The 23,270-nt window shown below is 41.7% G+C and overlaps 1 protein-coding gene across 1 annotated transcript in view; it reads right to left on the bottom strand.

Moving 5' to 3' along the window:
* trpm3 (transient receptor potential cation channel, subfamily M, member 3) overlaps window positions 1-23,270 on the bottom strand; it is a 445,569-nt gene that overhangs the window by 15,384 nt on the left and 406,915 nt on the right. The window contains exons 14-21 of the mRNA XM_048620080.1: window positions 18,466-18,495; window positions 15,435-15,724; window positions 13,599-13,827; window positions 12,456-12,623; window positions 9,562-9,702; window positions 5,832-5,960; window positions 4,486-4,737; window positions 749-923 (exon numbers count right to left, since the gene is read on the bottom strand). Coding sequence (XP_048476037.1) covers window positions 749-923; window positions 4,486-4,737; window positions 5,832-5,960; window positions 9,562-9,702; window positions 12,456-12,623; window positions 13,599-13,827; window positions 15,435-15,724; window positions 18,466-18,495 — 1,414 coding nt within the window. The remainder of the gene's footprint in view (window positions 1-748; window positions 924-4,485; window positions 4,738-5,831; window positions 5,961-9,561; window positions 9,703-12,455; window positions 12,624-13,598; window positions 13,828-15,434; window positions 15,725-18,465; window positions 18,496-23,270) is intronic.

The raw sequence follows: 23,270 nt of genomic DNA on the forward strand, positions 1-23,270 counted from the left end.
CCCTCTCTCTGTAATTTCCTCCAGCCCTCAAACTTTCTAAAATATATCCACTGCTCCAGTTTCCACATTTTGTGCATCCCCAATTTTAATTGCTGCACAGTTGGTGTTGGTGCCTTCAGCAGCCTGTGCCAAAAACTCGAGAAACTCTCCTGAAATCTCTCTGCCTCATTCCCCTTCTCGAAAATGCTTCTTAATCTATCTCTTTGGCCAAGCTTTTGACCTTTATCTCCATCCATGACTCGATATTAAAGTTTGTTTGTTAATCACTCCTGTGCAGCACCCTTTTATTCTGTTGCAGGTATTATATAAATGCAAATAGGTGTGTGGTTCTCAGCAGGCCAATGATGCCACTAGTTCGTTTCAAGTATGGATCTGACCCGTTCCAATAATGCTATCAGACAGTGATTTAGCTCAAACGATAAAGAAACCATCTGATTTTAGGGCCCTCTTGTGGTGCATTGGCAGTGTCCCTATCCCTGGACTGGGAGGCCCGGTTTAAGTCCCACCTGGTCCAGACATGTGTGATAGCAACTCTGAACAGGTTAATAAAAATACTTTTTCTTTCAGGCCATATTGTTTTCCCAAGTGCAGTTTAAGGTTTCTGATTCAATTGTCACTGTTGGGTTTCAGATGGATGTTTTGCAACAGTTCCTGAAATCTGGTCCATGCTTGAGACTTTAGGAATAAGTTTGTATTGTAAACGCCCCATGTCCCCCCACTCAAACCATGATTATCCACGCGCACTCACGATCAATCTGGTCAGCAAACACTTCTCCGTAGATCATCCAATAGGGCATGTAGAAAATGTTTCTCGCCAGCCTCCAGGAAGGGTCTTCGTTGGGGTGAAGAATTGCTTGTCGCGCTACTCCGAAGCTCATTAATATCACTAGCATGATGATCACAAAATACATCATGTCAATCATCTGTGAGATAAAGGAAGGCAAGGTTAGTTATATAGGAAAACCCAGAGGCCATTCAGCCCCTCAAGTCTGTTCCACCATTCAATTAGATCCTGGCTGATCTGTATCTTAGCTTTACTACTTACCTTCATTCTGTAACCTCTAATATTCTGGTGTGACAAAAATCTAACTATCTTAGTTTTGCAATTTTCCATTGCCTCTGCTGCCTTTTAGATGACAGAGTTTCACATTTCCATTACCTTTAATGTGAAGAAGTGCTTCCCAAAATCAGCTCTAATTTTAAGATTATGTCCTTTTATACTAATACTTTAGTAGAGGAAATATTTTATCTCTACCTGTCCTATTGAAACCTTAATTATTCACGAATAAGTTAATTAGGAAAGCAAATGTTACCGAAAAAAACAAAAACAAAGTCGCTGGAAAAGCTCAGCAGGTCTGGCAGCATCTGTGGAGGAGAAAACAGAGTTAACATTTTGGGTCCGGTGACCCTTCCTCAGATGCTGCCAGACCTGCTGAGCTTTTCCAGTAAGAGATAGTAGGAACTGCAGATGCTGGAGAATCCGAGACAACAAGGTGCAGGGCTGGATGAACACAGCAGGCCAAGCAGCATCATAGGAGCAGAGAGGCTGACGTTTCGGGCCTAGACCCTTCATCAGAAAAGCTTTTCCAGTAACTTTGTTTTTGTTCCTAATTTACAGCATCTGCAGTTCTTTCGGTTTTTGTTATGGAAAAAAAGTTCTATTTTTCTTTATTTGCAAGATAATCCATTTCATTGACCTTCTGAACTCACTTTGGGAATCTAGAATTCAATTTATAAAAATGAAGCACACTGTTGATGGAAAAACATGGCATTGAATCAAAATTTAGTTCCCAAAAACAAAACAATAATTTGGAAATCACTTTTTAGGCCAGATAGGAATACGAGAACATGAGAATGTTATTCAGACCCTCAAACCTTGTCCACTGTTCAATGAGATCATGGTTGATTTTCATTTTAATTCACTTATCCTGCTTTTACTCCCTAATACTTCAAACCATTGTCAGATCAAAAATCTAACAATTGCAATTTTGAAATCTTAAAAACCCTCAACATGGAGTGACTGCTGGCTATAGAAGGACTGTAATGTCTATCTTATAACTTTATTTATTTACTTTCCTAATTTTTACTATGAAGAACTGTAATATAGAACTTCTGGGTTTTTTCTTTATTTCGCTATTTTTGTACCTAATTTATTTTAGTATCTAAGATTTGTAACTAGGTACTTTGTACCTAGGATGGCACTGTGTGGCAACATAGTAAACTTTTTACTGTACTCCTGTACTTTTGTGCTTGAGTTACACGTGACAAAAAAGACTAATTCTAATTCATCATTTTAAGGGAGAGAGTTCCAGATTTTAACTCCCAGTTGTGCACAGAAGCACTTCCGAACATCACTCATGACTAGACTAGCTAACGAGTATGGTAGTGGTAATATCACTGAACTAGTAATTCAGAGGCCCAGGTTAATGTTTTGGGGAGATGGGTTCAGATTGTTGTACCTAAAGGGAGGCAGTGGCAATGTCACTAGACTGATAATCCAGACCGCTCCCCAGGCTAATTCTCTGAGAAGATGGTTTCAATCCCATTATGGCAGGTGATGACATTTGAACTGAATAGAAGTTTGAAATTTTAAAAAGGCTGGTGATCAGGTAACGATTGTCTTAGAAACCCATCTGGTTCATTAATATTGTTTGATGAAGGAAATGTACAATTCTTGCCTGCACTCAAGTTTAGACTCACAGTGATGTGGCTGATTCTTAACTCTGAAGTGGCCTAGAGAACCAAACAGTTCAAGGGCAATCAGGAATGGGCAATAAATAGGAGCCAGCTGGTCATACCTTTATCATATGGAAGAAACATTTATAAAAAGGTTGTACCCTCTTGCTCTTGACTGTACGATCAGAAGAAATTTCTATTTTCCCTTCTGTCCCCTACTAGGGCCAGCATGGTGGATCAGTGGTTAGCACTGCTGCTTCAGAGCACCAGGAGCCCAGATTCAATTCCAGCCTCGGGCAACTGTCTGGGTGAAGCTTGCATGTTCTTCATGTGTCTGCTTGGGTTTGCTCTGGTTTCTTCCCACAGTCCAGTGATATGCAGGTTAGGCAGATTACCCATAGTGTCTAGAGATCTGCAGGCTAGGTGGATTAGACATGGGGAATGCAGGGATAGGGTTGGGGTGTGGGTCTAGGTGGGATAGTCTTCAAAGCATCAATGTGGACTTGTTGGGCCAAATGGCCTGCTTCCACACTGTAGAGATTCTATGGTTGCTTTTGTTCATCTTTGACACTCTAATTTGATCACCTTTAATTTTCTAAACTTGAAGGAATAGACATTGTTTTTGCAACAAGTCCTCATAATTCTTTAGCTTTGACATAATTCTGGTGAATTTGCAGTGCACTTGCTCCAACTTCAAAATACGTTTTCTGGGGTGTATAAACAGTTAAATCAGTCAAAAAATCTTAATAACATGGCTTTTATTGACATATTATGGTTCGCTGAGGGAAGGACACAATGTCTTCAATTTTTCAAGTCTCATGCATCTATATAGTTACATAGAAATTACAGCACAGAAACAGGCCATTCAGCCTAATTGCTCTACACTGTTGTACCTGCTCCAAATGAGTCTCTTCCCACTTTACCTCAGCTCACCCCTCAGTAGAATATTCTATTCCTTTCATTCTCACATTTTTATCAAGCTTCCCCTTAACTACTTCTACGTTCTTCATCTCAGCTACACCAGGTGGCAGCCAGTGTGTCTTTCTCATCACTCCCTGGGTGAAGATGTTTCTCCTGAATTATCTTTTCATTTTATTGGTGAATAATTATGGTCCTTACTTTTGGTCTCTCTCAGAAGTGGAAATGTCTTCTATGATGATCCCTATGAATCCCCTTCAGAATTTTAATGATCAAGTCGCCACTCAGTTTTCTCCTATTTGGAACTAAAACTAGTTTCAGTTTATTTTTTCTGATAATTATAGTTTTGATAATATTTCGTTGTTTTTGAGCCGGATTTGAAATCTGTCCTCGGTCTCCTATACTATTACAATGGAGCTCATAGTAAACTTGAGGAACAGCACCTCACTCTTCAGTTTGACACTCTGCAGCCTTCCAGACTCAGCACTGACTTCAATCATCTCAGATCGTAACCGTTTGCCTCATTCTTTCGGATGGCAATAACAATTTTGCTGTTATAATTTATACCTCACTGAGCCGATCTTTCGTTTTGTTGTCCTATGACCCTTTACCTTGACACGTTGTATATTTTACCTCCCATCCTATCACAGACTTTCTCTTCCATTCCTCCACACCCAGTCCCTTTCACTGCCTCTGTACTTGCTTAAAAGCCATTATATCTCTAACTTGTGCCAGTTCTGATGAAAGATCATCGACCTGAAGCACCAACTCTGCTCCTCTCTCCACAGATGCTGCCTGACCTGCTGAGTGTTTCCAACACTTTCTGTCTTTTATTTCAGATTTCTTGCATCTGTAGTATTTTGCTTTGATTAAGTAGCTTATTCATCTTACCATTTTTCCAATCATCATGACATAAGGCCCCAGATACTTGTTGACCCCGAAGATGTCTAATAGGCGAATGTACCAGTAAATGATGTTGACGCAGTAGATAACCCGGCCATAGCTCATGTACGGCTGCTCCTGCAGGCGTAGCACCATCCCAACAGAAAACAGCAGAATAGCCATGAGATCCGTGATATTCCAGTATTCCTGCAGCCAGACCTTCACCTTCTGCAACAATTTCCCAGGCTCTGACATCAGGATCTGAACAAGTGAAATTACTGTATCAACTCAGTGAAAAGACCAAAGGAATAAGTATGAGTTAGGCATTGTTGAGCTGCATCAGTGTATGGCTCTACTAGCTAAGAGGGCACACATGGGGAGAGATGGTGGTGTAGCAGTAAGGCACTAGAACACAGGTTCAATTTCCTGCAGAGTAGATGCATTAATATTAAATAAACCTGGATTTGAAAGCTTGGTTCATTGGAGCTATAATCAGTTGTTAAAAACCCACCTGGTTCACTAGTGCCCTTAAGGGATGGAAATCTGCTCTCCTTAACTGGTGTGGCCTACATGTGACTTCAGATCCACAGCAATGTGGTTGATTCTTAATTACTTTGCAAAATGGCCTAACAAGCCACTCAGTTTGAGGGCAATTAGGGATGGGCAAGGTTTCAGCCTGTTCTTATTTTTTAAAATATCTTCTAACCAATCTGTTCAAAGATGTTATTACATACTGGGGGGCAGGTGGAACTTGAACCAAGGCCTCCCTAGTCCAGGACAGGGACACTACCACTGTGCCATAAGAGGACCAGTCTGTTCTTGTGAGTATGAACACAAGTTACTAGCCAGTTAATACCCACCTACTATTAAGTGGAATTAATTTATAATTAACAACCTCAACAATCTAGGAACTGTCTCTGTCTGCATTCAATCAAGCTAGTGTTTCACCTGCCATACTGTGTGAGGTTCCAATGACCTCCTCTGTTCATTACCTGTAAATAACTAGAGGTAGTGGGCCTGGAGTCAATACCTTTTCATGTCCTCACCTCTCCCTGTCCATGTAATCTCCTCCAAGTCTTCCAGCCTTGAACATCTCTGTAGTCCTTTAATTATGGCCTTTTCCCAGCTCCAATCTATATCACTCCACCACTGGCAGCCATATATCCAGCTAAAGCAACTCTATGCTCTGGAATTCCCTCTGTAAACCTCTCCATCTTTTTCTCTTTAAAAAGCTGCTTAAAATCTGCCTCTTATGATCACCTGTCTTAAGATCTCTTCGACAGTAGGTACAGGCTCATGGCAATCTCATGGATAACTAGATCACACTTTATATTATGCTGTTCAGAAAAACTTACCTCTCGCATCTTCTCTATGCCGAGTGTGAAGATATAAGAAATGACAATCCATTCTTGCACTGACGGCCATCGCTCCATCTTCACCAAGACAATATAGTTAAAAAGCATCAGATAGCCAAAGTATGCCAGCTGTTTGATGGAAAACACAATTTAATATAATCAGCAAAATATTGGCTGACATTCAGGACATTTAAATGGTGTTGAAATCTTCATCACTTGGAGGAAGGGGCAGGCCTCAATGTTAGTCCACCAAGCTCTCGGTTGTTATTTGCTTGAGACTGTAGTGTTAGGAGTTGGGGGGGTGGTGGGGTGGTGGGGTGGGGTGGGAGCAGCCCATGAGAAGCATTCCTTTCATGGTCTGGGGTCATAGCTGTCTCCTTCCCACCCCCCCACTCCAATCATAGGATGCGGACATCGCTTACTGGGCCAGCATTTATTACCTGCCCCTAGTTGCCCTCAAGGAGGTAGTGATGAATTGGCTGCCTCAACAGTTGCAGTCCACATGTTGCAGGTACCCCCACAATGCTGTTAGGGAGGGAATTCCAGGAACTTCACACAGCCACACTACTGGAATGGTGACACATTTCCAAGTCAGATCCGGGAGTGGCTCGGAGGGGAGTTTGTGAGTGCTGGTGTTTATCTGCTGCTGTTGATCTTTGAGATGACTGTGGGTTTGGAACATGCTATCTAAGGAGCTTTGGTGAATTTCTGCAGTGCATTTATCGATAGTATACACTGTGCTACTTGGTGATGGCGTAATCTTTGTGGTTGTGGTGCTAATCAAGTGGCCTGCTTTGTCTTGGATGGTGTGATGCATCTTGAGTGTTATTGCACTGCACTCATCCAGGTGAGTGGAGAGGTTTCCATCACACTCCTGACTTGTGCCTGTGGACAGGCCTTGGGGAGTCAGGAAGTGAGTTACTCACTGACTTACTCCTGTAGTCACAGTCTTACTCTGCCACCATCTTTCCTTTCATTAAAGCCAGATGGTAGCAGAGTAAGATGCTCCTTCCAAATCTCCTCTGCTCCGCCTGTTCTTTTTCTTTCTTTTTCTTTTTTTTTGTCTCTTTTTTTTTCTCCCTATCCCCGGAGGCGAATCCTGGAGCAGCAGCAGTTGGGGGGAGCGAATCCCGGAACAGCGCGCGCGCCGTAAGTCCCAGAGCAGCACATGAACAGCGAGTCTGAGAGCAGTGATGGCAATGAGCCGCAGAGCAGTGCACAGGCAGCAAGTCCTGGAACAGCGCAGGCAGTGAGTCCTGGGCAGAGACCGGCCCTGAGGACGCACTCCTAGGCCTTACCTTGGAGTGGCTGAGTGCTGGGACCGAAAGGACTGGGGTGTGGAGTAGAGCGAGGATGAGTGTTGGACTGGGGTCTGGCACAGACAGTCAGACCATGTTGTGAGGCCCTGCACTGAGCTGCTGCTGCTAGAGTGTAATGTTTATTTGAAACTTTTTACCTGATTGTAATGTCAATCCTTTAAGAATGTCTTATTTATAACTCATTTTTTAAACTATGTAAAGTAATGCAAATACTTTTTATTCCTCTTTTGTATCCAAGATTTGTGCCTAGGTACTTGCACCTAAGATGGTGCCAAAAGAGGCAGACATTGTAAAATTTTTCACTGTACTTCTACAATGGAGTACATATGACAATAAAGGATATGCTATTCTATTCAGTATTTCTATGGTAAGTCCAGTTCAGTTTCTGGTTAATGGTAACGTCCATGACATAAATAGTGTGGGATTCTGCAATTGTGATGCCATTCAATGTCAAGATTTCATAGAATTCCCACAGTGTGGAAACAGGCCATTTGGCCCAACAAGTCCAAACCAACTCTCTGAAGAGCATCCCCCCCAGACACACCCCCCTACCCTATCCTTGCAGTTCCCATGGCTAATCCACCTAACCTACACATCCCTGGACACTATGGGCAATTTGGCATTGGCCAATCCACAGAACCTGCGGATCTTTGGACTGTAGGAGGAAACCTATGCACGCACTCACCTATGGCCAGAATTGAACCCGGGTCCCTGGCGCTATGAGGAGGCAGTGCTAACAACTGAGCCACTGGTTAGAATTTCTTTTGATGGAGATAGTCATTGCCTGGCCCTTGTATGTAATTAAAGTTACTTGCTACTTGCCAGCATAAACTTAGATACTTCAGCTCTTGCTGAATTTGGACATAGACCACTTCAGTATCTGAGGAGTTGTGAATGGTGCTGAACATTGTGCAATCATCTGGGAACATCTTCACTTCTGACCTTATGATGGAGGGAAGGTTATTGATGAAGCAGGTGAAGATGGTTGGGCCTAGGACACTACCCTGAGGAACTCTTGCAGACATGTCCTGAAGCTAAACTGACTGACTTCCAAAGAGCACGATTATTTTTCTTTGTACCAGACATAACACTAATCACTAAAAGGCTTGCCCCTGACCAACTAGTTTTTCTAGGTTTCCTTGATGTCACACTTGGTGAAATTGGGCCTTGATGTCAAGTGCAGTCACTCTCACAAATGTCAAATTTTGAACGTGAAAAGATGCAGATTGGTTGGTGAGCTGACTCTGAGGTGCTGCCATGGAGACAGTAACAGGGAAGTACAGTCTTCCCAAGCTCCCTGGTGATTCAGAAAAGGCACAAGGCTTGAACATATTCCTTTTATTTGCAGAGAACAGGTCCTTAAATCTGAATGTACGTCCTTTGTAGCAAGTATAGCTCAGTGACCTTTTCCCCTTCTGTTTTGTCTTCTGTGCCAGTTCTGTTTCCAGATTGGCTTTACACTCTATAGAATTTTTCACCTTTGCTCCCATTCTTTATGCCTATAAAGGTTATCTTTTCAAATGCATGTTTCTTCACCTCTCCTAACTCTTCCACTGAATCGGAGCATATACCTCTTGTCTGTGATTCACCTTGATGTGTTAAAGAAATTAATTAAATGTAAATTGTATTTTTGCAGATGGTTATTGTGACAGATAACCAGGATGAGCAAGAAAAACCAAGAATCCTACATATGTGTGCGAGCTGATTGCAGCATGAGATGCTGATATTATCCAATCCAGTAAACCATAGAATGTTTGATCAGGCTATTAAAAAGCAGTCAGGACCCCACAATGTCCTTCAACAAGAAGGGCAGGGCAGCAGGTACATAGGGAAACCACAACCTCAGCTCCCCCTCCAAGTCACAGACATCATTCTGACTTGGACATATACCAGCTATTCTTTCATCATCATGGGATCAGAATCCTGCACTTTCTTCCTTAGCCGTACTGTGGGCCCACTTATACCATGTGGACTACAGTGGTTCAAGCAGATTGCTCCTTAAGACTTTCTCAAGGGATAGCCAGGGGTAGCTAGTGAATGCTGGCCTTAGTAATGTTGGCAGCCTCCTGTAAATGACTTTAAAATGAAATTGTTGACTTTGAGAATAACTGATCGAATGTAGCCAGTTGAGGAAGGTGGATTTTAACATAATACAGTGTGATTGACATTTATAGTACTTGAAATACTGCCAATTATTAACAGTCAGTTAGTCAGTCACATCCTCTGCATAAACGGTGATCAATTGGATTTGATTTTAATTGGCCATCTTATGTTACTTTAGATTAATGATCCCTTCAAAAAACTCCATGTACCTGGGCCATGACTGTTGCCAAGGCATTGTCAATACCTATCAATGTGAGAATCGCCTGTTATTGAACTGTCTGAAATCAAGTTTTCATTCTGTTGCTTACCGTGTGAAACCAGAACTTGACGATTGGAGCATTATAAAATTCATAAATCTTTCTTCCAAAGGGAATCATTCGATGTACAGTCGGTACTTCCTCTTCATTTTTCTTTCGAACTGATTCTCCATTCACCCCGTCCAGCATTGCCTGAAGGTAACAGAAGATCACAGCTCTGAGACTCAGCCTTTGATAGTCCAGTTTTACAATTAATATCAACCACTGCAACTGAAAATGTTGTAAGTGATGGTCCCTTTAAGAATGAGCCAGTATGTGCTCCAGAGAAAATAGATGTGGACGATAGACTGACTCCTGCAATCAGTAAATAGATGATGAACAATTTAGTAGCGATAGCCTCTGAATGTGCATGAGAGGTTTCAGTCCCCTCCTTTACCTAACGTGGCTTCAGCAGGAGCCATTTTCTTAGTGAAATGATACACTTTGGGGAAAGGAATTTTTGCTGACTTTCCGGGGTTGAATTTTGTGGTTTTCAGCAGGCTGAGGGAGGTGAAACAGAAATTTCCACTTGTACCCGGTCCTGATTCATCCAGTCAAGCTTTGGATGACCAATTAGTAGCAGTCCAGCAGTTCATTCCGAATTAGAGGAACAAATTCGGGGATTTGCCCCGATTGTGCCTGTCAGCTGGGATGTCACACAACAGAGAGGTAATACTGCAAACGGGAAGTGGGTCTATCATGTGACCATCCTCCCCTGCAAATACCCTGTGGCTAAGACTGAAGAGTGTGAGAGAAGGAAGAGAAGGCCAATAGAATAGGATTCACACACAGAAAGCTCAAAACAAACATCACAACAAGACCTGACACAGTTTGTTCTCTTTGTTGGAAAAGATTTAAGGCATGGGTGCGACTGCAAATGCAACGAGATATTAAAAATTGGAAGTGGGTCATTGCTATAATCGTAAAAACATCCTCTTCTCAGAATCTCTTTTCATTTTTAAATTAGGCAAAAAGAAGTTTTAAAAAATGTAATTATAAAACATACCGACACCTTCTGCAGAAGAATGGACTGGTAGATTCAACATGGTCGCTGCATCTGGGCTTTTGCTGTCACCCTTGTGCAATCTTGATACAGCTGACATAAAGCACTCTATAAACGTTCTCACATTGAATGCAGTAGGCAATGAAAACTCATGGACGATTGGGTTGGGTTGGCTCAATAGCATTTACAGAATGGCTGACAGGCTTTAAATTTCCATATCTGCTCATCTTCTGTAATCAGGGAGACTGGCATGATGACAAACAACATCATCAATCTAAATTTTCGTCAGTGCAGGGGCCTGCGTGCCCAATTTCAGTAGGTAAACCCAGCACATGTTGCTATCAGAAAAGATTCAATGGAAATAAATTTAAGCACTTCACCAATATTTATGGGAGAACTTTAGCTTGTAGTGTTTAATTGGATCCCTGTCTCAAAATCCAGGTACAGGACAGGAGCAGAGGGGAAATACTAGGCATTATTCTCTTTCTCCTACCCCAACCAAAAACAAGTTGCATTTGCACAGAACCTTTAATGTGGAAAATGACCCAAAACATTTCACAAGAGTGTTGTCAGGTATACTTTGATGTTGAGTCACACGAGGAGATCTTAAGATAGGTGACCAAAAGCATTGTCAAAATGGTAGGACTTAAGGAGATTCTTAAAGAACACCAGGAAGGCAAAGAGGTTGAGGGAGAGAATTCCAGAGCTTACAGCCTCAGCAACTGAAGACAGATCTGCCAGTGGTCAGGGGATCAAAATTGGATTGTGCAGGGGACCAGGGAGCGCAGAGATTTCAGAGGCTTATAGGGTTGGAGAACGTTACAGAGATAGGAAGAGTCAAAGCCGTGGAGTTATTTGAAAACAGAGATGGGCATTCAAAAATCAAAGTGTTGCTCTATTAGGAGCCAACAGGATTAAACCTGAGACCTGTTTAGAATGTTTGGTTCAGTTACTGACTGGGTACCTTTGCATTGGAATGGGGAAAAGCAGGGAAGTGGGACTAATTGACATCTCTTTGAAAGAGACAAGAGAGGCATAGTGACCAAATGGTCTTCTTCAGTGCTGAATTATTCAATGTACTGTTCAGATCTTTTGGCTGAGAATTTATGGTGATGAGGTTGTTGATAATGAATCATAAATCCATTTCTCAGTTATTGGGCTGGCTCATTTTACCCCATGCACGCCTCCCCAGCCTACCTTATTGAAACAAGCCTCAGCCTTTAAGTCATATCAGCCACGATTCAGTGAGTGGCACCCTTCTCTTCACCGGAAGGTTAGAGACTCAAACCTACTCCAGCATGTGAACACACTCCCACTGCGGTACTGAGAGAATGCCGCGCTGTTGGAGGTGCAGTCTTTTGGATGAGACATTAAACCATGGCCCTTATCCTGTGAAAGGAATGTAAAAGGACAATTTTGGAGAATTCTCCTGCCTATTATTTATCTCTAAGTCATCATCATAAACCTAGTAATGATCATAATCAACAAAAACAAAGTTGCTGGAAAAGCTCAGCAGGTCTGGCAGCATCTGTGAAGGAAAAAACAGAGTTAGCGTTTCGGGTCCGGTGACCCTTCCTTAGTTCTGAGGAACGTTAACTCTGTTTTTTCCTTCACAGATGCTGCCAGACCTGCTGAGCTTTTCCAGCAACTTTGTTTTTGTTCCTGATTTACAGCATCCACAATTCTTTCGGTTTTTATTTAGTAATGATCATAGTTTTCTTCTGGGGGAACCTACTGAGTGCAAATTGGAAGTCATATTTCCTGCATTACAATTGTTATTTCAATGCAAATGATCTTAAATGGCTGTAAAGCATTTTGTTATGTCCTGGTACTGCAAAAGTTCTTTCTTTAATTTCTGTTTCACGCTGACAACGCAGCTTGAGTGTCTCTGGTGTTTGCTTACTGTGAACTCCATATCTTCCTCCTCCTTTTCTTTGACAGGTTTCTCTGGCTCTTCCACTTCCTTCCCCAGCAAGACTGACTCTTGGTTGTGTGGCATATACGACATCTCATTCTTGTTCTTAAATTCCAGGCTGAGGATCGATGGAGGCAGCAAGATGCCCAGAATAACCTTGGGGAAAAATGAATGTAAAAATTTGTTAGAAGCTCACTTCAAGCTGATAACCATTCATGAATCAGTTAAATAAGAATGGTGAAAATGAACTGAATTAAATGATTCACGCCAGCAGAACAAAATTGTGTGACTACTGTGAGATCTGTAAAGGAGACTGATAATATTGATTCATGCTTTTATATGCTAATTTATGTTAAAGGCTTTAGACAAGTTAAAAATGAGAAAGATATGCAAGAAAGAAATACTAAATAGGCCATTTTATCCACCATAAATACTGCAGAATGAGTCATTGCGTTAGGGAAGGAAAGTGAATGTTATAAATATATTCAGGTCATGGTTAGATGTTTTTTGGGAGATGGTAGGATTGAGCAATAGGAATAAAAATCGGGGTGAATCGCATAAACACGAACACAATAAGGGATGTATCATTGGACCCAAATAGTGATGGAATGGTAAGGTTTGCTTTGAATCTTTAGATTAAAGCACTTCTTCATACAAAGGCTAGTGAAATCTGAAACTTTTTCCTCAAATGTTGAGGCTAGAAATCTACTGAAAATTTCAAAGCTGAGATTAAAGGTTTTTGTAAAATGGAGAAAAATTTAGAGAGGGAATCCAAGAGATTGGCACCTAGGCAACTGAAGGCTTGGTGGCCAATTGTGGAGCAATAAAACAATCAGGGATTCACAATGACAGAATTGGAAGAGCACAGAGGATCTTACAGAGATAGGGAGGAGGGCAAGTATGGATAGAGTTGAAAGGATGAGAATTTTAAAATTGGAGTAATACCACAGTGGAAACCAGTGTATGTCAGCAAGCACAGGGGTGATGGGTGAATAGGATTTGGTGTGAGTTAGATATTAGCAACAGAAATTTGGACTTGATCATTCCAACAGTCTATTTCTGCACTATAAAATTCTGCGCAATCCTCTGTATGGTAGTTCCTGGCACTGCACAGCATCGCTTTGTCCTCACCTTCAGACTTGAGTTCTTGCGGATTCGGAGCCTCCCCATCCACATGTCAGTGAGTAGCATTTGGCTGCAGGTGTGAGCAATGAAATCTCGGTGCTTAGCTGCTACAGCCAGCTGCAGGCAGGTCGAGTTACTCCAGTTCTTCAGCTCATAGGTCAGCAGCTTCATAGCCATCTGCTCCTCCTGCTTGTACGACTGGTCCAGGAGCTCGACAGCAAGCTGAGCAAACTCCCTACACGTGGAACAACTGCAGTCAGACCGAGCTGAGGTCTGATTCAAATCCACTTAATGCAAAGTTACATCTCATTTTTGTTTTCTCCTTGAGTATCAATCACTCTCATTTCAGGTATCAACACCACCGCACCCTCCATCCTTCCGGATTCACATAGCAAGCCATTCAGCCCCTCAATTTCCTGATCTACCGTTCAATTTGATAATCCTGACCTCTATCTTAACTCCACCCACCTGCCTTGATACTCTAATTCTTAATGTCCATCCCTGACAAATTCAGCTCTGACATTTCACTTGACCTCCACTACTGCTTCAAAACCTATCTGCAGGAAGTGCTTCCTCTGATTGCCCCTGAATATCCTTGCTTGATTTTTAATCTGACTCATTACTACCAGAGGAAATAGTTTCCCTTCAACTACCTGATCAACTCTCTTAATTATCTTAACACCCCAGTTATACCATTTCCTAATTTTTTATAATCAGGGTAATACAAACCAAGTCTATGTAGCCTATCCTTGTAATTTAGTCCGGTTTAATTCTGGTGACTCTGCAAGACAATCCATTACCGTTCCTAAGGTGTGGTGCTCAGACTGTGTAGTATTGTACTTGAAATGGTGTCAAATCAGGGTTTTGTATGACCCATTGAACGTCCACCTCTTTAAATTCCAGTCCTCCATGAGATAAAGGCCAATGTTCAATTAACCTGTTTGAAACAATAGCCTTCACTCTTGTTGGTGCTGACTTGAACATTGCTCCAGATTAACAGGAGCCCTCTGTCACCCTGCCATCCTTTAATGTATGTTTCCTGGGTGATGGGCAAAGTCAGGTTACGATTTCCTTTACTGTCCATCTACCCACAGCCTTCCCCAATTACATTGTTGTCAACAACAACCCTGGGGGACATAATGCTCTTGCTGCTACCTCATGATCCACCCTTTCACACCCAGTTCCTCTGCCACCTCAGTCTGGGTATTAAACCGAAAGAAATATTAGCTGATCCACTTCTTAGTGGCAGTAGTAGTGGGCTCAATTACATCTAAAATGCCCCACTCTCAATGGGGATGTCAGCAAAGTTAGCAAGCAAGTATAGATAACATGGTCAGTGATATTGAGGCTTTGGAAAGGGTGTAGAAGGTGGCCACTAGAGAGATTCACAGCAACACAGATGGGTTAAAATAATTGTGACTCTACCCTTAACAGAAGCATAGATTTAATGGTAATTTGGTTTTATTCCACTTAAAAAGGTAAGCAAGGTCCACGGATTGACCATAAGATATAGGAACAGTGTTGTTTGACTCCCTAAGGGAATCATGGGATCTGGGATGGGGAGTGCAATTTGATTTGAGTTCAAAGATCAGCCTTGATCCTACTGAATGGCAGAACAGACTCAAAGGGCTGTATGGCCACTCCTAGGTGTTCCTGCTTATGTTCTTATTACTTTTTGTGCTTTCCTCTCTCTCTCTTTCTTTCTCTCTCACTCCCAAGTCTTTCTCTCCCCTTCTATTGCTTTCCCTCAGAAGGAAGGAGGAATGAACATAAAGGCGAGGCCTTGTGTACATAGCCAGCCGTGTTATGTGTTGCCACTTTGTGAAATAATCACAAACAAACCTGGAGTTATGGTTTAATTCTTGTGAGATATCATCGACCATGTCATTCTCTGAGGCTTCATGGGCCATGGCTTTGCAGAGCTTGCAAGCGACGAGAGCCTTGGCCATGGCTTCCTCGCCGTGCTGCCAGAAGAATAGTGCCATCTTCTGCCGCTTCATCAGGACAGCCCAGAGCATCAGCTCGTGGAAAGGGTAGGGGAAGTGATTAATCTCAGGATCGTCCAAGTCAATGTCCACATCTTCCTCCCTTTTTTTTGTTGTCTTCCTGCCTCTTCGCATGGGAGGCTCTTCCTGTTTATTTGACAAGAGAACATTCATCAGCAAAATACCGGCTTTACGGAATCACTATGCTTGAGATGTCACACATTGTCAGTAGGGGCTGCCAACCCTCCAGAACTGCCAGGAATTGATGACTGATCTCTTGGACATTGTTGGAAGAGATACCCTGGAGACTAATCATAAGGGTGTTAAAATAATTTGTTTTATTCTTGGTTTTTTTTTGTTTATTAGCTCTGATATGGAAGAGTGTTTCTATAATGGGACTTGAGCGCAATGAATCAGTGTCAGCCACACACTTTTGTTTTGGATATACTCACTAGTGTTCCACCCTGTCCTCAGCTCTCATCTATGCCTCCAAGCAGCTGTAAGGCACGGCAATGGGCATACCTTGTCTTTACCTTGGCCAATGTGCTAAATTAAGTGTGGGCATCATCAGCTCCCTCTGGTGGTGATAGAGGACCTCTCGGTGCATCTTACAAAATGATGGAAGAGGCAGATAATCCTTACCAGAGGACAATGACTCTCACAGCAGATACCAGCAGGATTTGTGACACATCCCCTTGGATAAGATCAGAACCTTACCAAGTGTCAAATCAGAGTTAGCAATGTAGTCTGGCCCAGAAAATGCTGCTGCTTGCAGTAGAAGTGACTGGTGCAACATTGCATTCAACTGTGAGCAAGGGGAAGGACACTGAAGAAAGAAAAGGAGGGAAGGATAAAAGGCTAATTGACTGACAGTCAAGATTCTTCCAAACAGGGCAAGGGTGTAGGAAGGCAACATATCATGAGGATTGACATTACAGATGCCCAATAGCAAGAATGTGAGGCAGGCAAATAGAGACAGACAGTCATGCCATGCAGGAAAATGCCCATCACAGAGTTGGCAACCCCGTTTCTCATCAAAGCTTGTTCGTCTGTAATAATACAATTCAAATATATTTCATTAACACAATTTAATGCATGCAATAACAATGAAGAATGCAGGAAATGCTCTGTGGAGAGGGAGGAAGACAGAGTCAACATTACTACAACCTTCCATCAGAACTGGAAAAGTTAGAGGTGAAGGTTTTGAAGGTGGTCGGGACCTGGACAGCAGGAAGGTCCGACATAGGGTCACGAAAGGTCAAAGACACCAAACATCAACTTTGTTTTTCTCTCCACAGCTGCTGCCTGACCTGTTGAGTATTTCCTGCATTTTCTGTTTCTATTTCAGATTTTCAGCACCCATGGTATTATGCTTTCCCAATAACCTTTGTAATATTTGGAGAAATACAATTTACGGGAGTTGGTCATTGTTTTGTGTGCTGTGTCCTGAAGGCCCACTGCTTCCTGCTGCTTTGTCCTGAGCTACTTTACTTGGTAGATTTTTGCCAGTGCTGACTTGCCATTACCTGAGGGAACAGAGCAAGGAGGCAGGTCCCAAGCTAACCTCAACCAGAGCTGGAATTGAACCTACACTATTGATGGTGACTCTGAATCACATGCTAACCATCTAGCTAACTGATCTAATGAGTCCGCATAACAAAAGGTTTATAAAATACTTGAACAGGTTATCTACCTGTTGTAAGGCAATATCTATTAGTAACACACAGACACATTCGTCAAACAGGACACTGTAAGCATCCATATTGTCTGAAAGCAGTTCTCTGACATTCCCAGAATTTTCACTTCCAAAAATAAAACCAGTTTTGTTCCAATTTTAGAAAGAGCTAATGGAAATCTGGGTCCACTTAATATGTGTCACATATAACCAAGTATAAAATTTAATTTTATCTTACTTAATTTTACTACTGGACCTTAATGTTTACGAAAAGACAATAATAACAGATTCTTGACATAAGGGTGATATCTCTCAAACACTAACAATATGCAGTGAACTTGAAATTTATGATCAAGGCATTCTTCTAAATAATGCAGTTATCAAAACCACAACTGACAAGACTTGATAAACAAAAATTCACCACAAAAGAAATGAAGAAATTAAAGATTGACAGTAGAAGACACAGTGACTAAAACGTCAGTAACATGGAAACAGCATTGGAACAGATGCAGATCATAAGGCAGCAATGAAAAATAAAGGGAGGTTTCAGAGACATTAAGGGAACCCAGAAGGAAACAATGTTATACCCAGTACATCTCACCACACCAAAAAATACTGATAACTCAGTGATGACCGAGATGTTACAAACTCTTTTTTCTCAGGCTGTATATTCCACTATTCTCTAATGCGTGATTTGTTTATAGAAAAGGGGTTGGGATAGTCAACAATAAAAATCAAAGTAAAATTAATTTCAAAATTTGATCCTGGTCAGATTATTAGATGGGCGAAACTACATGTCAATACTCTTGAATGCATATTTGTGCAGATATCTTAATATCTTAATATCTTAAAAACCCAAAATAAACATTTCATGTATGAGACTGTGCTTGTTGCTTTAAAGAGTGAGTCTTAGAGTCAGGTTGAACATTTAATTCAAAAACTTGAGGCAAAGAGGGAAAATTATCATTATCTCAAATTTGCTGATGCTTGTAAGTAAGGGTTATTGCTTCAGTGCCACACAGTCAGGCATATTCATATTTTTATAGCATGTGCCTTGCAAAATTTATTGACAGCCCTCAATGAGATACCATCTCAGCTACCATGCTGATGTGTGATATTGGAACTTGTCCATTGGTGAATATCCAAACCCCTCTTGTATAAACCAAGTTGACTTCCTTGAATAAAGAAATAAACGTTGATGGTGTTAATGTACCTCCATTCCCAGCAGTTTCAGAACCTTGGGCTGCAAGAAATCAATAAGAAAAGTGAAGATTTAAAATAAACACAAAGCAACTTTATCTTTCGCGTATTGACCACATGTTGATATATTCACAATCCAACAGTTAATGGCAATAAATTGGCACTTGCACCAATTCAGTAAGAATGAGCTTTAGTTAAAGCTGCACAGAAGGAGGACATTGGGCCCACTGTTCCTATGCTGGCTCTCTAAAAGAGCTATTCAGTTAGCCTCAGTCTTCACTGCTCTTACCCATAGCACTACAATTTTATTTCCTTTTCAAGTATTTATTCAATTGTCTTTGAGAGTTCCTGCTGAATCTGCTTCTTCTATCCTTTCAGTCAACACATCCAATCATAGCTACTCACTATCATTAAATAAAAAGGTTTCTTCATTTCCTTCAGTGCTTTCTATCATGTAATGTTATTCTGTGTGTTACAGGATTCAACATTCTCTTTGATTGCTGCACTTGTGAATTAGAATCAGGTTTAAGTATATATAAAATGAAACTGATAGATGTCAGAAAGTCCCAGGCCATGAGTGGCGTCTAATTCCAAAGTCTTTCTGGCAAGGTAAAGTGGTAATTGATAATTTGGTTTGGAAGTCCTGATATAAATTAGGATGGGGTGAATTACTGGGCCATTGCAGATCTTGGCTCTAATGTTCTTCATCTGGTTCTGAAACTATTTGGCAATCTTAGCTGAAAATATATTTATAACTTCATATTACTGCAGTAATCTCTTTTTAAAGGGTATGAGCAATCTTTCTTTCTCCTCTTTTAATTAGACAAAGGGCTTGACCCTACATTTATTTCCCAATTAACAGTGACTCACAATGTTTCACTTTAAGGTTATTGATAAAGTGAGGACAATACATCCACTTACTGTCAACAGTTCCACTATATCAATGTTTCCCTGTTTGAGCACATGAACTTGCCCATATCTCTACTGCCCTCATCCTTAGTCCCTGCTGCTGTAGCATTTGTCTCATGGCCTTGCTTCCCACCATTACTTTCTGACATGCCCCCAGCATTGTTTTCATAACTTGCTTCCCACTTTGCCTTGTGTGGCATTATTTCCTACCCTTGCTGCACCTGACATTGCCTCCTGCCTACTGTTCTTAGGTTAATCCCCAGGGTCTGAACTTCCGCTGCTTTCTTTTCTTGACTTATATTAGGCCTATTTTTGTGTGAATTGTGGTTTCCTTGTGATATAAAAAATATCCAGATGATCTCACAATTTTAACAGACAACTCTGGTTATCTGATAACAGAAATTTGTTCAAACATTGGTGGTATAGTGGACAGTGAAGAAGGTTATCTAAGATTACAAAGAGATCTTGATCAATTGGGTCAATAGGCTAAGGAGTAGAGTTTAATTTGGATAAATGCGAGACATTGCATTTTGGTAAAACAAACAAGGGCAGGACCTATGCAATTAATAGCAGGGCCCTGGGTAGTGTTGTAGAACAGAGGCGTTCAGGTACATAAATCTTTGAAATTTACGTCACTGGTAGACAGGGTGATTAAGAAGGCGTTTAGCATGATTGCCTTCATTGCTCAAGCCTTTGAGTACAGGAGTTGGGATGTCATATTGAGGTTGTATAGAATGCTGGCGAGGCCTCTTCTGGAGTACTATGTGCAGTTTTGGTCACCCTGCTATAGGAAAGATATTTTTAAATTGGAGAGAGTTCAGAAAATACTTACCAGAATGTTGCTGGGAATGGAGGGTTTGAGTTATAGGGAAAGGCTGGATAGGATGGGACTTTTTTCACTGGAACATAGGAGGTTGAGAGGTGACCTTATAAAGGCTTATAAAATCAGTACAGGTATAAATAAGGTGAATAGCAAGGGTTGTTTCCCTAGGGTGCAGGTGTTCAAAACTAGGGGGCATATTTTTAAGGTGACAGGAGAAAGTTTTAAAAAGTACATGAGGGGTGTTTTTTTTTACACGGAGGGTGGTTCGTGCGTGGAATGAAATGCCAGAGGAAATGGTGGATGCAGGCACAGTTGCAACGTTTGAGAGATGTTTGGATAAGTACATGAATAAGAAAGATTTGGATGGATATGAGCTAAATGCAGGCAAGTGGGACTAGCTCAGTTTGGGAACATGGTTGGCGTGGACTGGTTGGACCGAAGGGCCTGTTTCTATGCTCTATGACTCTCTTACTCCTGGTTCTCATTCTGAGCTTGCACTGAAATTCAGGGCTCCAACTAGTGGTCAACAATTCTCAATACAAGTAGTCTTCAGACTTTTGCACCAGCTATGTGTGCCATCTGATGGAGCCTGGCCAGTGTAAAATTTCTGCATTACCTTAGGTGATTGGAATTTTAAAAGACTTTTTCTAATATTTAGCGATGTATTTTCTTTTGCAAGTTATTTCAGCTAGGAATGATAGGTGATGCACATGTTTGGTGTGGTATTTCAGGTTTTTCTGGGCAAGGAAATATTTGAAGTATCCTAACTCCATCTTCAAAACTGATTCCTACGGAAACCTGTGATTCACTTAAAACTTTGATGTTCAAGGGTAGGACAACAACTTTAAGTGAGGATTCCCTGTATCCCAGTTCAGTTTTATAGAAACAAGTCACCAGCTTTCACTCGCAGAAGAATAGAATGGAGAAGTTTAAAGTTATGTTAAATTTGTATGGAACCATTGTTAGACCATGCTTGGAGTACTGTGCTCAATTTTGGTCTCCAAGTCACAAAAGGATAATAGGGTCACCAGAGAAGGCACAAACAAAATCAATACCAGAACTGTTAAGTCATCACTATCAGAGATATTTGAAAGCCTTGTAGAAATGAGAAAGGCAAGGGGTGAACTGATATATCTAAAATAATGGTGAGGTTTGGTAGGGTAGATGAGGCTGTTTTCATTTTCCAAACTAGAAGACATCAGCATGAGATAGTCACCAATAAATCCAATTGGCAATTCAGCAAAAAACTTCTTCACCCGGAGAGTAGTGAGTATCTGGGGCTCATTACCACAGGGAGTGGTTGAGGTGAATAACAGCATTTGCCTGAGGAAAAGGCATGCTGTCAAAGCTTTTCACCTTGTATTCATCAGGACAGATATAAGAATACAAAGGTTCAAGGAGCACAGCAATTTATACCATACAAGAAAAAGGTGCTGATTGCGTGGTAAGTTGATTCTGATTCTCTGTTTGTAATTTTCCTCTTTGTTTCAGCAATGCTCCAGTTCTGTAAAACCAGGTGATTATTTGAATAGCATTGGTCTCTTTTTGGGGAAGTTAGAGAAACATATGAGGGATACAGAGAAAGAATATGCTATTGAGATGAATTAGAATTAGAATTAGAATTAGAATCCCTACAGTGCGGAAACAGGCCCTTCGGCCCAACAAGTCCACACCGAACCTCAGAGCATCCCACCCAGATCCATCCCCCCATGACCCACCTAATATACACCCTCTACCTCCCTGAACACTACGGGCAATTTAGCATGGCCAATCCACCTAACCTGCACATCTTTGGACTGTGGGAGGAAACCGGAGCACCCGGAGAAAACCCACGCAGACATGGGGAGAATGTGCAAACTCCACACAGACAGTCGCCTGAGGCTGGAATCGAACCCAGGTCCCTGGCGCTGTGAGGCAGCAGTGCTAACCACTGTGCCACCGTGTCGTGAAAAGGAGTGGGAGGAGGCATGTGTGGAGCAGACCAATTGGGTTGAATGACTGTTTTTGGGCTGTAATTCCTATTTAATATTATATAGTTATGCATTATTTGAAATCTTGCATGTATTATAAAAATGTGTAGTTCATTTCACAATGCAGTCTTGCAACAGGAAAGGTGAAAGCTTTCAAGTCAAAAACCTGGTGTTATACTGTCACCTGCAGGTGGATGTGATACTGCAGCAGGGATTCTTTTCCAGCCAGTTGTGATTCATTTTAGAATCATAGAATCCCTGCAGTGTGGAAGCAGGCCATTCAGCCCATCGGGTCCACACCAGCCCTCCAAAGAACATGCCACCTAGACCCACCGCCCTACCCTATCTCTGTAATCCTGCATTTCTGATGGCCAATCCAGCTAACCTGCACATCTTTGTACTGTGGGAGGAAACTGGAGCACCTGGAGGAAACCCACGCAGACACGGGGAGAATGTGCAAACTCCACACAGACAGTCGCCTGCGGGTAGAATTGAACCCGGGTCCCTGGTGCTGTGAGGCAGCAATGCCAAAATTTTAACATTTTGCACTTCACTCTTGACAGTTTCAAAACTATCTCTGTGAATCTAAACAAAATCGCTGGAAAATGTGTTAGATTAATGATATTGATCTGGAGTGAAGGTTTCATTCTAACTTGCAGATCATTGACCTGAGACATTACCTTAGTTTCTGCCAGATCAGCAACTTCCAGCATTTTCGGTTTTTAATTCAGATGTGGTATTTGGTTATTCACTGAGGGACATCACTTCATTACCCGCTCCTGAATGCCCTTGAGGAAGTGATGATGAGCAACGTCCTTAACAGTTGAATGGTTGAATAACAAGGTGTAGAGCTGGATGAACACAGCAGGCCAAGCAGCATCAGAGGAGCAGGAAAGCTGACGTTTCGGGTCTGGACCCTTCTTCAGAAATGGGAAGACTAACAGTGGAAAGGCAGCACTAAAGCCATTACTCACCAGATGGGAAAAGGCAGCACTAAAGCCATTACTCACCAGATGAGAAGTGCAGAATTTCTTCTGAAGAAGGGTCCAGACCCGAAACGTCAGCTTTCCTTGCTCCTCTGATGCTGCTTCGCCTGCTGTGTTCATCCAGCTCTAC

Source organism: Rhincodon typus, chromosome 3 (assembly GCF_021869965.1).
Source record: "Rhincodon typus isolate 14 chromosome 3, sRhiTyp1.1, whole genome shotgun sequence".
NCBI classification, from domain to species: Eukaryota; Metazoa; Chordata; class Chondrichthyes; order Orectolobiformes; family Rhincodontidae; genus Rhincodon; species Rhincodon typus.